The 17,388-nt window shown below is 40.6% G+C and overlaps 1 protein-coding gene across 14 annotated transcripts in view; it reads left to right on the top strand.

Moving 5' to 3' along the window:
• Nrg1 (neuregulin 1) overlaps nt 1-17,388 on the top strand; it is a 1,050,531-nt gene that overhangs the window by 926,046 nt on the left and 107,097 nt on the right. For 3 of the 14 annotated variants that reach the window (XM_037211547.1, XM_037211545.1, XM_037211546.1), the window contains exon 1: nt 6,169-7,534. The exons of 6 other annotated variants lie outside the window; for them this stretch is intronic. In XM_037211547.1, coding sequence (XP_037067442.1) covers nt 6,868-7,534 — 667 coding nt within the window. In that variant the 5' untranslated portion in view covers nt 6,169-6,867. Of the gene's footprint in view, nt 1-6,168; nt 7,535-17,388 lie in introns of those variants that run through there. 5 more of the 14 variants (XM_037211541.1, XM_037211539.1, XM_037211540.1 and 2 more) reach the window with 3 other exon arrangements.

Raw genomic sequence — 17,388 nt, 5'->3', positions numbered from 1 at the left:
CAGCAATCCTAGGCACAAATAATGTGATGGCCCTTTAAAATTAAATACTAGAGAAGTTGAAACTGTGATGAGTTTTCCACTGAGTGCAAAGCCACATTGGATCAATTTAACCATTTAAGAGAGGATGGACTCAGTTGTACTCATATTTTGTAGTCATTAATTCCACTGAGATCCAAAACATGTTCATTGTAATGTCAAAAGAAAATGACATAAAATCAAAATAAGATGCACACACATTAAAGAAATTTTGTATGGATAAAATGATAATTATTCATTTTCTATGATGAATATAGTTTGAATTCTCTCACTGTACTACATAAATATGTACAATTAACATTTAAAATAGCAAATTTGAAAATTTTCCAACCTCTGGAAGTGGATTTGTATTTAACTATGCACTTCACTTATGGGAAATGCAACATCAACACTCTATAAAAGTAAAGGCAAAAGCTTATTATAACTATCATATATAACCAAAAGAACTCTCCAAATGACTTCACATTCCAGGCTATCTACTTGAATTGCATATGAAGGACAAATAGACCAGAGTAAAATTGATCATCATGTTCCAAATTGAGCACAGAGAAGTCCAGGCAATCAATATGAATATGTGGCACCTCACAAAAATAGTTTAAAGAATTAAGTAAAATTTTCTTCTCTAAGACCATTCCAGTGGGTAACAAAGAGGAAAGCATGGTGTCTTGATTTCTCCTCCAAGGGGGTGTAGCATCCCTGCACCAGAGCAGAAATGGCTTTCTAATGGTCCTCATCTGTCCTGTGAGTGATCACGAAACAGTATGCCAGTTTGACTTGCTTCATCAGGGAACTTTTCATTGGGCAGAGAGATTTCCTGGACAAAGAACTAAATATGCATTTGTCCAACTCTTCTGTTAACTTTGGTAGGATGAATGATGGCTGGTAACCGCTAGGATAGGCTCAGTTCACTTAAGATATATTTTGGGAATTAGAAAAATTTATGAGGAAGTATGTGATCTGGACATTAAAGACCAAAAAAATGCAAGGGAATGCACAGGGCAGTCTAGACAGAGAGATATTAAATGTCTGCCAGTTTATTTGAGGAAGTGAAGTCTATGGAGTCCAATCTTAAATAGAAATGAAAATGAAACAAAGTATAGAAGCTGAGTGGATCACAGCTCTAACTTTTTATTTGTATGTTTGTTTGTTTATTTATTGGTTTTTCAAGACAGGGTTTCTGTGTAGCCCTGGAACTTGCTGTGTAGACCAGGCTGGTCTCGAACTCACAGAGATCCACCTGACTCTGCCTCCCAAGTGCTGAGATTAAAGGCATATGCCACCGCTGCCTGCCAACAACTCTACTTTTAAGCAGTTATTGGCCATTTTTACCTGAGAGGAAATTATATTATTTTTCTCAGTGTGTATGCTACAATTGAATAATAACATGTGACTGAAAGGTGTCCAAGAAATGATAATGTCAAAAAATCTGATTTGAAGCCATGTGAAGTATGATGGTCCATGCCTACAATCCCTGATCTTGAGAAGCTAGGGCAGGAGACCTTCGGCAGATTTGGAGTCATACTGGTATATATGATAAATTATAGGTGAACCCAGGCTACTCAAAGAGAATGTCACAAAAGGAAAAATAAATAAATAATAAAATCCCATAATTCGGGGAAGTATGAGAAGCTCCATGTAGACTGAGGGATGTTTTAGTCTGACAGAGACTTTTGGGCATTTGTGCTCTGATAAAACAGCCAATGTATAAAGCTTCATTTGGGCCCATGAACTTCCTTTTAACACAAGTGAGTGGTTTCACATTTTATTAACAAATATATGATTTACCACTTACATATATAATTATCTCAAAATTATATTTCTGTTGTCACCATTCTATATTATATAGCATGAAGTAAATTTTCTCTCTCTTTTGAACTGTGAAATTTAGAAGAATGGGTAAAATTTTTCAAATGGACAAATAAAGAAAACAAGTTTGGGTTATATGGTCAAAAGCAAAATGACATTTGTCAACCCCTTTCATCTGCTGAAGCTAGTCTACTTAAGATAATAAAATAAATGAAATTAATGCAGAATCAAATAGTCTAACTTATAGTGAATTCACAATGGCATTTAATGTTGTTTGATTTTAATTGTGACAGTTGAACTGAGGGTACTGGGGACACATGCAGGGTAGGTGAGCATGTTCCCACTGAGCTTCAGCCCTAACATTTTCATTGATAATGTAGTGGGATATTTTCTTCATTGATGCTGGCTTAGAAGGAAACTAGAATATCTGAAAACTGGATCCAAAGTGCATACGTGTTTGACTTGGTTCTGCCAAATCCATTCTGCATTCCACGGCTCCTCTTTACCCTAGTTTAGCTTCTAGTACTGCCTTCCTGTCTTGAAGTGGTTGGTGAGTTATAGCAGCAGATATTTTATCCCTCTCCATTAAGATTTATTACTACCGTTCCGAGTCTGGGCTGGCACCATGACTACTTAACAACTAAGAATAATGATAATAGCTTGTGCAACTCCCATAACAAGAGTAGTAGCTTGAGCTTCCTGTCTCTGGGGATAGACAGCTCTCATCAACAGCTCACTTGCCATGAGAAACTCAAGCCATGTGGAGAAGCCCCGTGCTGGTTTGTGCTTTGACACCCTGTGGTGCTCCCAGCTGATGTCTGACTTCATGTGTGAGCCACCTTGCCTGCTTCAGCCTCATTGTGCCTTGAGCTGACTGCAGCCCCAGTTGGTGTCAAACAGAGCAGAAGAACCACCCAGCCGAACCCAGTCAACCTGCAACCTCATGGTGGTGGTTGTAAAGCTATTTCAAGACAGTTGGTTTCACAGCAGTACATAATTGAAATATCTTCCCCAGAAGAGTCCTGGAACTGAGGCCCTAGAAGAAGAACTAATTTGAACTATAAATAGATAATCTTTGAATTGCTATGTCTAATCCTTATAACCAGTTTTTGAAAGTCACTCAGCAAGACTTAAGAAGGTTTTTATTTTAGAAACTGGGTACGTTAAAGTTTTCTTACATTAAAGTGTATTTTATTTATTGATTGTATAGTCTAGTTCCCTTATTCTCCCATTGAACTGATATACAAAAAAATAAATAATATATATTTTTTAAAGGAGCTTTTTTCATTAGAAATAGCATGGGTCTGGCTGTCTCAAAATCTCAGCCCTATCATTTAATAGTTAGTGCCTGGCTACATTACCTGAGTTGCCTGTCTCTTTATTTTCAAGGTAAATGGACTTTAAAGGATGAGAGAACCTCAGACATAATGTATATTATGATCTTAAGAGTTCCTGGCACATAGGTGGAGCTCAATAAACATAGTTTTTATTGTTATGAAGGAGCGGGTAATTACAGAATTTTTAAAAAGCAGTAAGATTTTTGTCTCATTTCATGTTTCTAAGAGCACATGGAAATGGGTGTTCCTGGGTTTCATTAAGGTGGCATTTACAGGGTTAATGATGGTGTGCCCTTAAAGCTCTTCCTATAAACACCTATGTTGCATACTAAGAAAGCTCTGATCCTAGCCCTGTATTCACTGGCTTCCTCATACTTATTGCTGGAGAGGATTTGATGGAAGGATAAAGCAGCTCCTGGTCCCCAGGGGAGAAGTAATGGAGAATTCCTTTTATTCTTCATTTCTATTCTCCCTTTCCCAATTCCATTCACTTTCTAATTCAATAGAAAAACAAAAACAAAACAAAAGAGTTTTATAGGAAGCTGGATTTCTGCAAGCTAATCTTAGGAGCAATGAGCCATCAAGTTCACATAATGTACATTCACGGAGGGAACATGTACCCTAAAGTCTGAGTTGTGCAGCCTGACCCAAAGGGTAGTCGCTGGGACAGTCTGATGAGTATCTCTGGTGTTTTGTCCTAGCCTGTGGGTAACACGATCCCTTTCTTTGTAAGTGACAAGAGTTTTTAATAGGACAACCGGATATCAGCCAGCCACCTTTGCTGTGATTAAGCTTCATATGACAACCCGAAACTGAGCCAGCAACCTTTTCTGTGACTATGGTAATTGCCATCGATGCCAGCGATGAAGGAGCTGTGGGTTATGTCTTTGGTGTGTCCCCTCAACACCTGTCAGACTTGAAGTTACCTGATGCCTTCCAGTCTTTGAAATTTAAATGACCTTGGCTGTGGATAAGCTCCAGTTCAGTACTTGAATGTAAGGTTTGAAAACATCAAGTCTCACTAGACAGGGCAATCCTGGAAGGAATTATGATAATTGAGTATATCAGCTCACTATTTGTATTCGAATACTTACATGAATATTGGTAATTAGAATCTTAAGTTGTAAGTGCTTTATTTAGTAGGGATTTCTTACACTATAAAATTTCATGTCCATCCTTAGAATCTTTAAGAAAACTCTCATTTCTTTAAAACCAAGTAGATGAAGCCAGAAAACAATCATATGGACAATTTCAAGATATTGGTCACTGGTCGTGTAGAGGTGAACTCACCGTGACTCATTTTGCCTGTGAGCTTGTCATAATCTTGGTTACAATTATGCAAATTTGGTCAGGCTTTTTGTTGTTGTTGTTAGTGATAGGGCTGAAAACACAGTTTAAGATAATAATATCCTTTGAATCATTCATAATTATTGAGTAATTTCATCTGGAAGGAAATGATAATATTCTTACCTCCTGGCATTTGAAAAGGCTCAAATGTATTTCAAAGCAGTAGACTTGTGCCATACAAAATAAAGTGTTTTTAGTGCAGATTTTCTTAAGACTTGAGCATTACCTTTCACTACCCTGGGACTATGTGTGATGGTTATGTAGTATAGATTTAGAGAGGGTTTTTAAGACTCCTGTTGACATAGGTAAATAGAATGGTTCCTTGGAAACCATTCGGATGTCCAGGCTCAGTGAAGTGTGCCGTAAAGGATCAGATGTGCAGAACATGCACTGACATCCCAAGAAATGTTCCCTGGAGCCCATGCTCTCTTATGGACAGTGCTTTTCTGCCACTTCTTCTAGTCTTTCAAGGACGGGCCAGAACAAAACCAAAAACTCAGCTTGGAAGTTATTTGTAAATTAAAGCTACTGAAACCTAATCCACAAGGCACGCTCTTATAGAAAATTCTCAATACTTGAAGTGCAATGATAGCCGAGGACATGTGGTGTACATTACAGTGTCCAGGGAATTCAAGCCGCCTCTGCAGTGTGGAGACAACACGAAAGGATAATTTGAAAACAAGCGGTAGCCCTTGCTCTTCTTACAGCGTCCTGTTTCTCTTACATGGACATTATTCTGACCTGCTCTGGGTGGGATAAGGGAATTGCAAATGTAAAGAACAGAGAGAAAACCGGGCTTTTTCCCTTCCCCCACACCCCCACACCCCACCCTGCCCCAGCAGGCACTCAGCATTTTGCACTGGGCATGGCAAAGTCTTAAACCTCACAGAAGAGGGGCGAAGGCAGAGCTGTCCATGGTTAGAAAACAGTGTTCCAACTGCTGGTTGAAAATCAGGTAATAAGAGTCCTGTTAGTGAACAAAACTTAATAGAGGGCTAGCTAGGGAAGGAATGCTATCCCTCAGCAGCAGGCAGGAAGAAATTGCTGTTGAAAAGCTTACCTCTCTGGGGAGGAGTCGGGTAGCCGACTTTGCCAAGCCTCAGGTCTAACCCAGAAGGTCCCACCTCCACCCTCTACCCCCACCCCCACCCCGGTCCATCCCAGCATTGTTGGATTGCTAGCATCGATCTCTGGCTTTTTCTGACCCCACAGTAGGTGAAGGAAAGAGAGCCAGCAAGACTGAGAGCAAGCAAGGTGGAGTGTAGGGGTGGGAAACTGGGGCCAGCTTTAGTAGAGGAAGAGAAAAAGGGGTGGGGGCCAGGGAGACCCCGTTTAAACTGCTGCCCGGCAGCTTCTCTTTGCTCTGATGGCCTTTATTCCTTCTAATTGGATAAAATAGGAAGTCACTGGCAGTCCTGCGCTGCTGAGTGTACTGTACTCTCATTACAGACCCGCCAGCAGTAGAGTGGGGACAGAGAGAGAGAGAGAGAGAGAGAGAGAGAGAGAGAGAGAGAGAGAGAAGGAAGAGTGTGAGAATATCTATTTAGGATGAGGAGAGAAGAAGAGAAAGAAGCCATGAAGAAGGAAGACTGCAGAGGAAGAAAGTGACTGAGCGCAAGAAGGACAAAGAGGAGTGGTTGGGGGTGGGGGTGGAGGCAGGGCGGGGATGGGAGTTACCGCCCCTCCTGGCTCCCGCTGCCCTCGCATCCCTGGGCAATGGTACTGTTTGCAGTGATGCTCAGAGGGCAGGCACCTGCTGCTCTGTAATGATTCAGCCTCTTTCAGCCGCTGCTGCGTTAACACGACAGGATGCTGTTGCTACTGTCGCTGCTGCCTCTCCTGCCGCCGCCGCTGCTGCCGCCGCCGCCGCCGCCTCTGGTCTTGCTTTTGCTTTTACTTCTCCTGCATGACCGTTGTTTTCTTCCTCTAAGCGGGCACCAGCTTCAGACGCTTGAGGTGAGAAACATGCCTTTCAGTTTGGGATACTGGTTTACTTAATGAGCCAGGCATCCGCTCGCTTCCTATTTTAGTCCCCTGCCTTCTTGACCAACCGGGATGGTTTGGAGAAGCATTTGAAAGAACTGGAAAAGTGTCCCAGAAACAAGAGCTCAAGATATTTCGGTACACTTCTATTTCGTAGTTGCTAGAAGCCCTTTTTCTTCTTTTTCTTTTTTTCTTTTTCCTTTCCCTTGCCTCCTCCTGAGCTCTCTTGCTTTTGATAATGGCCTTGGACTTGGATGCCTTATCGATTTCCCCCTCCAAGATGCTGTATCATTTGATTGGGGGGGGCTCTGCATGGTAATGCACTGTGAGACAGGCCAGGCCTTCTGGAGGTGAGCCGATGGAGATTTATTCCCCAGACATGTCTGAGGTAGCTGGCGGGAGGTCCTCCAGCCCCTCCACTCAGCTGAGTGCAGACCTATCTCTCGATGGGCTTCCGGCCGAGGAGCACATGCCAGACACCCACACTGAAGACGGGAGAAGCCCTGGACTCCTGGGCCTGGCCGTGCCCTGCTGTGTGTGCCTGGAAGCTGAGCGCCTGAGAGGGTGCCTCAACTCAGAGAAGATCTGCATCATCCCCATTCTGGCTTGCCTAATCAGCCTCTGCCTCTGCATTGCTGGCCTAAAGTGGGTATTTGTGGACAAGATATTTGAATACGACTCTCCTACTCACCTTGACCCTGGGGGGTTAGGCCAGGACCCTGTTATTTCCTTGGATCCAAGTGCTGCCACAGCTGTTTTGGTGTCCTCTGAGGCATACACTTCACCTGTCTCTAGGGCTCTGTCTGAACCCGGGGTTCATGTTACAGTGCAAGTTGACAATGTTGCTGTGGCCTCTGAACCTTCAGCAGGACCAACCCGGAAGAATCGCCTGTCTGCTTTTCCTCCCTTACTGTCTACCGCACCACCTTTCCCTTCTCCAGCTCGGACCCCCGAGGTGAGAACACCCAAGTCAGCAACTCAGCCACAAACAACAGAAACTAATCTCCAAACTGCTCCTAAACTTTGTAAGTAGAGAGAGAGAGAGAGAGATGATGGTGATGATGGTGATGGTGGTGGTGGATAACAGAAAAGGGTGGGCGGGCGCTTTGGAAGGTGTTCTCTAGAGGGTCAACTATCTCCTTTGCCCTTGCATTTTTGACTGGGAGGTTTCGTTTGATGAATCATGTGATGGGGTGGGGGTGGGGGACAACTATATAGACCCCTAGGATGAATCAGTTTTTTTTTTTTTTTTTTTTAACAGCAGCTCTGTGTAGCCAGATTAAGTCTGAGGCTGTCAGTCAAAAACCACAAGCATCTTCATTCATGCTTTGGATTTATGCTAAATTCAATTTATTTGCAATAATTTTAGAAGTTAATGTCTGAGTGTCCTTCATATTCTAATAGGCATGCAACTTCTGTATGCCAATAGGTATTTTTTTATAATCCCCCCCCCAGAGTTTTTTCCATTCTGTCTCCTTTTAGCTTCAAGGTGCCTGGCATCTCTCTCCAGGTCTTCCTCCTGCCTCTTCATCACAGCTCTGTACTTCTCAATTTTCATTGTTTGGTCCTGATACTGCAGCAAGTCTTAGGACACTGTGCTCCCTCCTCTGTCCTCAGACCCTTGCTCTACGGCACCGGTCATACTTTTGGTTACTGAGCACTTAGCAGAGCCAGTTTCCTTTTGCTCAAGACAGACTGCAATTCCCCACAAAGGGATTTTCCTAAATTAGTATTGTCTTCTGTAATCAAATATTTAAATAGATTCCTTGCCAGTCATTAAAAACTACAGGGACCATTAACAAAGGTACTTTTATTATTATTATTATTATTATTATTATTATTAAGATGTGTCATTTAACCCATAGTGCTGACACAGCCTGGTTTAATAACCTGTGACAGAAGAGACTCCATGCTATTAAAACAGTACAGAATGAAACACTGGTGTGTACAAGAGGTCATTGCCTTAGCTTTATGATGGAAAGTTGAGAGCTATGAAGCCATGACTGGTCAGATTGTTGCAAATGTCAGCACGGAGCTTTTTTGGTTACAACATTGAAAGAAATGCTTTCAGTTTCAGTCTTCTACCACTCTTTAGTTTTACCACTGAAGAGTTACTTAGTAGAAGAAAAGGAAGAGGCAAGGGAATTTGATTCTCATGAATGCATGTACAATATTTTAGTGTTAAGAGAAGCTGAAAGCACAGAACCTGTGATGAGCATCCCTTCAGGTTTCCCTCTGGACTCTAAGGAAGAATAAGACCTCTTCCAGACATTCGTGTGAAGAATGAAGTTGTGCCGTGTGCTAGAGAAACTCAGAAAAAAAAACTTGATAGATGCTTGTGATTCAAGATCTTTCGATGTGTTCCAGCTTGAGTGCAAAGGTTTCCCAAGGATGCCTGCTTTTTTTCAGGTGTAATTAGGAGAGCCTCCCATAAGCAGACAGCACTTTGCATCTTTATCAAATCCCTAAAGTATTGTTAAAGATCTGGCAGACATCTCTGCCTGTGCTGCCTCTTCCCACCTGGCAAAGTGACCGGGAAATAATACCCAGATGAAATGACGGGCTATAAAAAGCATGTGCAGATCCTGCCGAGAGAGGCAGAATTCGCCATGCAGACAAGGTTACTTCTTTGTCTTTATTGTCTTCAACTGAAAGCTTCAGTTAAAATGTGCTGGCATAGGTTGACTTGGCCAGAAAAATTAAGGTAGCTCTTTGAAAAACTCTTCAGCCACACTGTAATTTTGTCATCTGAAGACCAGACAAAGAAACAAACAGCACACATCCCTGGCTGGGACCCCTTTAGAACTTTTGAGAAATTGGTTTTGAAGGGAAATTTTACTAAGTGTTTTCATAGGCAATATTTCTCTCTCTCTCTCTCTCTCTCTCTCTCTCTCTCTCTCTCTCTCTCTCTCTCTCTCTCTCTCCTAGTCAGGGCATTGATTTTATGGCATTAGCAATAAGTAGGGAAGATTTACTGCTGCCTAAAAGCCTCACGGAGGCTAGCTCTGGCCTGAGCGCAGCTGCAGCTTTCTCAAATGTGTTGGACGTAACGTCTGGGAAGCAGTTTTTGTTTGAAAAGTTGGGGGGCGGACAGTTCATTAAAGCTCTAGACCTACGGGGTTGTCTATGTGAAAAACATCACTTTTTGGACAAGGTAGCTAAAAAAGCAAGATTTAACATCTGTGAGCTAAGGTGCAGTGGGTCCAGGCACATTTGTTTGCAGACTTGTAATGGGTTGCTTTTCTGTTTTTTTTTTTTTTTTTAACGAAAGATTCTAGTTGTTAAATAAAGGGAGAGGGGATTTCTTAGACTGCTGTTGTCATCTTGTAAGCTTGCTTATCGGTGTCAGTTAAGAAAGTTCAGTTTAGCTGTAGAAAGAACTGGGCTTTCTTTCATCATGCAGGGTCTGGCATGGGCTATGTTCCCGTGGCTTCGGTTTTCAAGTGACATTATCATCCCTGAAACATGCCTTGCCACCGTTTCGGGATTGCAGCCTCCCTGTCCCGATTTCCTCCTGCCTCAGCATATTCAGCATCTCAAGCACAGAGCTATAGCCTTCAAGGTCATCGTCTGCGAAGGGCTAATTGATTCTTCTTTATCCTGGAGCCTGAGAGAGTGCAAGAGTGACAGACATAGCCTTTGTGTCTGCTCTTGGTCCCAAGCCCAACTGATGGCCTTAAGTTCCTATTTTATATATACTAGAATCATTCCTTCCTCAAGGACTCTGGTCAAATGATGACGTTCTCTATCTTTGGTAGAACAAAAGATGAAACATAGCATCCATTTTTAATTGCCTGCAGGTGTAATATTTATATTAGGTTTCCAAAAGTGAGCATTTTTAATAAGGTGATATTACTTTTCATGTTTTCACTATAGTAAGTACACATCCAGATTTTTTTAGAAAAAAGATGCAAAACTGGAAAGAAGACATCCTTATTTGTATTTTTTATTCTGGTGTTTTTCTATCATTGAAATGGTTATGTTTTAATATTAAGCTTGTGGTTTTTATAAAGTCACATAATACTTGAAACTGCTATGTCTCTGTGTTGCTATAGTATAAACCCAAGGCCTCATGTGCTAGATATATGTCCTATTATATTCCCAGTATGAACTATTAATTTTTTTCTTATCTAAGCTTTATAACTTTTTCTGTCCTCAGTTTATATGAAAAGTATGGGCTTTGGGGAAGTCCTAAGTGCCTATTACCAGAAAAAGAGCTGATTAATTATATTTTACCGAGGAAACTGTTGTACCATTTTGAAAGAAATTACTTTTCGGATGTTGGACCATACTTGAAAACAGACTCTTGGAGACAAGGATATATTGGTATTTTTGTCTTAGGCCAAATTTATTTTGCTTTGTTTTAAGTCTTCATTGGGTTGCATGAAAAGCTATTGTTGCCACAGTGACAGTTTGAACCCCACCATCTGCAAAAGATTAACATGAGTTGACTATCGAAAATCATCTCTTTCCTTGATTTCAAAGCACCTTTCATTTTTAATTCAAGTGGAATCTTCTTCCTGCTCTGCATGAGAGGAAGGTTATTTTGGAACAGTAAACTTCTAGTAACTTCTCGCCCCCTTACCCTCACGTGTTTAAAATGGAAGACAATAAGAACTGCAAGAGGCTGACAAAGGCCTACAGTTTGAGGCAAATGATTGAAATGATGAATGTAATCCTTTTACTCCAATTCACTAACCTGAAGTATTCAATGACATCTAAAACAACAGAAAATATAGTGTTCTGGACTCCTGATTTTAAGCAAGCTTGTACATGTGCACACATAGGTGTGAACACATACACACACACACATACACGCGCGCGCGCGCGCACACACACACGTCCACGATCACCACTATTTCTTCCTGTCATCTTATCCCTCTGCTTGAGACTTAAAGATGGATACTAACTCTAGTGTTTTAAGTGGCATTCAACTAACAATTAAGCAGGTACTTCAACTGGGACCACTTGCCAAGCATGTAGGAATCACATGACTAAAATTGAATTTTCCTCTCATCTTCCTGTTTTGCTTTTATTGAATTTTCTATCAGGGTATTCTTTTCCCTCTGTGCTGGATCATCCATACAGTGTTCTGCTTGCTGTTGGAAACAGCTTGAGATGCCCAGGGTGTACTGTTTTCTAAGATGTAGCAGATGGCTGTGTGGTTCACCTCTTCCTTGCACATCCCACTTCTGAGATTTCCTCTATATTCCTTTGTGACCTACAGATCAATTTTTTTTCCATCCTGCCTTCTCAATTGTGTTTTGAATCTGTCTTATTGTTATGTCCATGCCATTTGACTTTATATACTAATATCTTACTGAATTTTAAGCATCTCCACCTGTCTTTTCACATGCCACTTTATTTCATTTTAATACTGAATGACATTTACACATATTACAAGCACACATGCAAAACCATTGTCTCCGACTAGTAAAAGACACACGTGTTTCTTGTTAGAACAATCAACTTCAGCGTCTTCCCTTCTTCATCTCTCCTTCTTATCCTTTCCTGTGCTAGATGCAAGCTTCTCCACTGACTCCGCGGTGTACTTGTGCCTGTCACCATGTATGCGTTCCCAGAAAATGATTATGTCTCAAGCCAGGCTCCTGACTTCTTCCTCCATTCCCTTTCCTTTTAACAACACTTCAGTGTAGTATCCCTTCAAGGCAGGAAGGGAGAGATTGTACAGATTGCAAAATTAATGTATTAAAAAACAAGTTCTGGCTGTCTGGAAGCTCCTGAAAACCAAAGCTCTAACTCTTGCTCACTGAGCCTGGTGAACTTTCAAGGAAAGCACAGAGTATACCACATCTAGTTTTGTGCATGCTTTTCCCAGTTTGCGTTCTCACTCTGTTCAGTGTTGCCGGTTTTCTCTTATGATTTCCTCTTTTCTCCCCGTTACCAAGGGCACATTAAGTGCACAGTGTGTACTCACCACTGCACTTGTCTAGGCTGCCTGTTTGGCAGTGAAAAGCTCACTGGGTGGCAGTAGAAATGGTGAATCTCATGGAGCTTGAGCACTGGTGGAATAGAAGGACTCAATTTGGGCTACAGCTGTATTTTTTTTTATACACACATACCACCTCACTCCAACTTTTCCTCTCTGTCATCTTGGCTTGTGGAAAACATCAACAGTAATAACATTTTCTGAAGGGTTTTTAGTTTCGCTGCCCAGAGAAAGGCTAGAATCCGATCATCATTTATGAGGTCTCAAGCCACATAAAGGCCTAGATCCATACACAATTTGCGCGAAGATTGATTGAACTAGACTTAAATGAAGTCAGCTGCTGCAATCTTTATTGTGGTACATTTCTCTCTCTCTCTCTCTCTCTCTCTCTCTCTCTCTCTCTCTCTCTCTCTCTCTCTCTCTCTCTCCTTGAAGGTTATAGCCAAGTAATGTAGTAGGTGCCTTTTGCTTGTGGCACTGGGTATGCTGAATAGTTTTGGAGATGTGAATCAGTTTCCAAGTTGAGGAAACACAGGATTGGATTGATGAAGTGACTGACCCAAGGTCTCTACACCCAGTTAGTGTCAGTGAAGAAGACTAAGGCTCAAGGGATACTATCCTTGCTCTCTGATTTCCCCTCCGATTTTTAAAAGGTAGTTATAATAAATATTCAATAATATTCCTATAATAATAAATATTCCGATAATCCAGAAAGTTTTTTCCTCATTTATTCAAATTCTAATTAGTAGAAATTTTTATTATCCCACTACAGGGAATTTTATACCCATGATTTTGATCAGCCCTCTGGAGATGGGGCGTCATCTTCCAGTGACTAGTGACTAGTATATGAAAGAAGTTGTTTTTTGTTTTTGGTTCTCCTTGTTGTTTTGTTTTGTTTTCTCATCAAAGTCATTCCAACTAAAATGTGTCAGTTTTTGGGAAAGAAACTGTAGTCAGACTTTTTCTGTCCCACAAGCCAGCTCCCAAATAACCACACTGAGACGTTTTACTAATTAGGAAAGCTCGGGCATAGCTTAGGCTTGTTCCTAACTAGCTCTTACAACTTCAACTGACCCGTATCTTTTAATTTAAGTTCTTTTATGTGGCTTGGTTACCTTTACTCTGTACTCCCCATGCTGCTTCCTCTCTGTCTGACTGGTGACTCTCTGTGTCTCCACCCTTCTTTCCAGCGTCCTCTCTGCTAAGAACATCCTGCCTGGCTATTGGGAGTTCCGCTTTCTATTAAACCAATCTGAGTGACAAATCGTCACAGTGTACAAAAAGATTCTTCCACAACAAGAAACTAATTCCTCATTAAGAGCATTGAAGCAATGGCAAACATTTCTGGGAGATTTGTGAGCCAAACAAGTTATTAGGTATTTGATCTGTGATACCCCTCATAACTTGGCTCTTTCAGTCCCTTCTCTTAAGGCATTATTTTTACACCTGGGTAGACTTGAAATTTAATCCCACTTGTTCATGACAATCAAGAATATTCCTCTGAATGTGCTTCCTTCTTCGTGTCTGGCAATAGTGATGTCCATGTATTGAGGCTTTTAGAGAATTTAGGAATATGGTGAGCCACTGACCTCAGGCTTGAAACATACTAAAGGTTTCCCCTCCTTCTATGTCTCCTTCTCTTCTTCACATTGTCCTTTTCATACTTTAAAGAAACAGTGATGGTTTGTCTTAAGTTTTAAGAATAAATTTAGGAGTTGGGGATGCTTATGAAGATCTCATATGCAAGTGGAGCATTGCAGAGGCATATTACATAAGGCCTACAGGAGACACTTGATTTTAAATGTCAGCTCTACCCCCAACAATCACTGTAACCTTAAAAGAATCACCTTGGCAACTTGGTTTTCACATCCAAATAAATGGGGTCTTTCTTTGCATTTCAGACTCATATCGGCATATGGTCACAGGTGTGAACATTTCTAGGAAAAAGTATGAAGAGTTTTTCACAAGTGAATCACTTTGCTGTGTCTCACAGTGATATAGAGATTTACTAATGACTTGAGCTCCAGTACTGTAAAAAGAGTGACTTTTTTTCCCACCCATAAACATTGGCAGAACATACATAAAGCTTATTACCCTATGGGCAATGCCCAAAAATCCTTGAGTAAGGGGCTTTGCAATAGACAGCGTTATCTAGTAATATACAGCAAGAAGCTGCATAAGAACTACATGTGTACAGAGAAAGACAGACTGAAAACTAAAACTGCGTTTGTCCGAGTGGCTTCAAATACTGGTAGGGAACACTGTAGAAGCAGCACAAGGAAGTAAGTTCAGCTGGAAAGATCGAGAGTCCTTGCTTTGAAATAGAGCATGTGCTTTCTCTTTGTTATTCCCAGCTCAGATTTCCTAATCCCAGAAGACAGAAATTGAGGCTTATGAGCTATATTTAGTATTTAACAAACCCATGGCAGTAACAGTTTACGTAGAACAGTTTCATATGAGCTAACTCAAGCATAGTCATTATTATAATTTAAAATATTTAAGTATATACAATGTATTTGTGCAGATTGCTATACATAATTCATATGTATCTAATATCCTTAAGTAGAAGAGGAAATGATTTTATGAATAGTGAATAAAACTAGATAGATCACTTAAGCTGTATGGAAAGAGATTGCTGATTAACAGATTTGGGGAGAAGAATGGAAGAAAAAAAAAACCTAGGTCCATGTATAATAGGTAGAGGATTTTGAAAAGCAAAAGTAAGATAAAATCTGTCGTACAAGCAGAAAATAATTCACACACACACACACACACACACACACACACACACACACACACTCACTTCCACTGTAATGAACTTAAAAATGAAATCTTACCTGGGAGACTATCGATTTCAGTACCAGGGAAGATAATATTTTTGTGGTACACTGTTTTTTTTTTTTTTTTTTTTTTTTTTTTTACAGAGCGAAGCAATTTTGTAAGTGCTTGTCATATATGAAACAGTATAATAATAAGCATAATAAATGTGTTTTCATTTGGTCCTTAATGTAAAACTAGGAAAGTATCAGGGCTTGCGTGGTTTGATCATTCTGATTCTCATTACTTCAAGTATGATAGATGTTCTGCAGAAATTGAATTGGCACTAGAGGCCACTACTTACAAGGTAAAAATACTTGACAACCATCCAGATTTTTACCTGGGTATGGGCATTCTTCTGACTGTGCAATGCAAATAGGCAAATAGCTCAAGTGAAACTTGGTGGAAAAGGATGGATTGCTTCCTCCTTGGATAGAGCATTTTAAAAATTTCATCAGGAGCATGATGCAACACACAGGATGTGCTGTAGTGTTCTGTGGTACATGCTCGAGTATCTGAATGGCCTTTCTTGGGATGGCCTTCTCCTAGCTGTCAGTTCTCAGTACGAAAATATCTCTTCTCTAACTGACAACCCCATAAGTGAACATTACATTATGTAGACATTTACATAAATGTACGTAGAAGAGGGGAGCAGCTCTAAGGACAGCAGTGGCTAGAAGAAAGCTTGAGAATTAAGCAGAAAATTGACAGTAGACTTCTTAGGCCACAGTGACATTGGTATAAGATGCGGGGATCAGTTCATTTTCCCCAGTTTGTCTCTCTTCTGCTTTGTTTGTTCTTTCTTTCATATTTTACACCCCAGTTGCTTTTTTCTGTCCTCTGTGAGCGAATATATCACCATTATTCCATCTCCAGGGATCTCCTTTAGTGTTTCTCCTCTGCATTTCTTTCCCTCTCCCTGTTCTAAGACCAGCGTCCCAGAGTATCAGGGTTATGGAGTCGGTGACTTAGAGTAGCCATGTTTTCTTACTGCCTGAGTTGGGAGAGAAAGCCCGTGAGACCCTTAACCACAGACTGGACCACTATTAGCTTGATGACTTTGATACTGCTCTCTTCCTTTGCTAAGTAGCAGGAAGTGTTTACGTGATGAAATATGGTGGAGTCGGAGCAATCAAAGATCCATAAATAAATGAAATGATAGGAGGATGGTGGAATTGAACTCCTGTTGGCATTTGTTTGTAGTCCCTTGCTGAGCTTCCTGGGTCATAATTGCTTGCTCTTTGGGGAGCAAAAGGAATCAGTAGCCATTGATTGTTACATGATGCTAAATTTTTGCCTACAAAGCAAATCCTAAGAGTGATGAATGGCAGGATTCACATTGCTACTCTGATGTCCCCTTACTACAATCCTTAAAGCTGGAGGGCATGGTAGATTTCCCATCATGCAGTTCTGAGTCTTTGTAAGGAAAAGAAAAAATACTGTCAAATAGTCAGTCAACACATTGCTGAGAAAGTGAAAAATATGAAATAAAGTCCTTTTATCTCTTGATTTAACTGATACCTGAGAGACATCTAAATCAATTTCTATTCAATACGTTCAGCACTGTAGGAGCCTGATCAACAGTTTTAACTGGAGCTTTGGGTCTAATATTTATACCAAAGATTAGGATCATTGTTGTAATACTTTGGCTCCTAATATGTCTAGAAATCCCCTATTATTCAAGATTGGCAAGTTTTCTATATCACTAATGACTTTTTACCTTGAAATTTACTTATTTGGGGTTGTAATGATAGTAATCTATGACACTTGTCACCACTCTGTTTTTAAATGACATTAAATGGGAAACCTTCATAATGTTGAAACTTTGTGGTGGCTTAAGGATAGACTGTAATCTCACTCTAGTCTTCCTACTAAGCAGCCTCAGGCCTTTGTATATTTTGAATTTGTGTTGGGTTATTGTATAACCAAGATTAGGGATTCAGAGTTTGATGGCATCTTACAGGCAGTACCTGCCAAACTCCTTTAGTACAGAGAAACAAATATCACAGTATTTACCAGCCGTCTTCCAGAATTAGATGATACATTAGTGCATCCCATGCTTTCAGCCACGTAGTATATACGAATCCAATAATTTTTCTGTAGTTCTAATTT

Source organism: Peromyscus leucopus, chromosome 17 (genome assembly GCF_004664715.2).
Source record: "Peromyscus leucopus breed LL Stock chromosome 17, UCI_PerLeu_2.1, whole genome shotgun sequence".
Taxonomy (NCBI): Eukaryota; Metazoa; Chordata; class Mammalia; order Rodentia; family Cricetidae; genus Peromyscus; species Peromyscus leucopus.
This window is presented reverse-complemented; position numbering and strand designations above follow the sequence as displayed.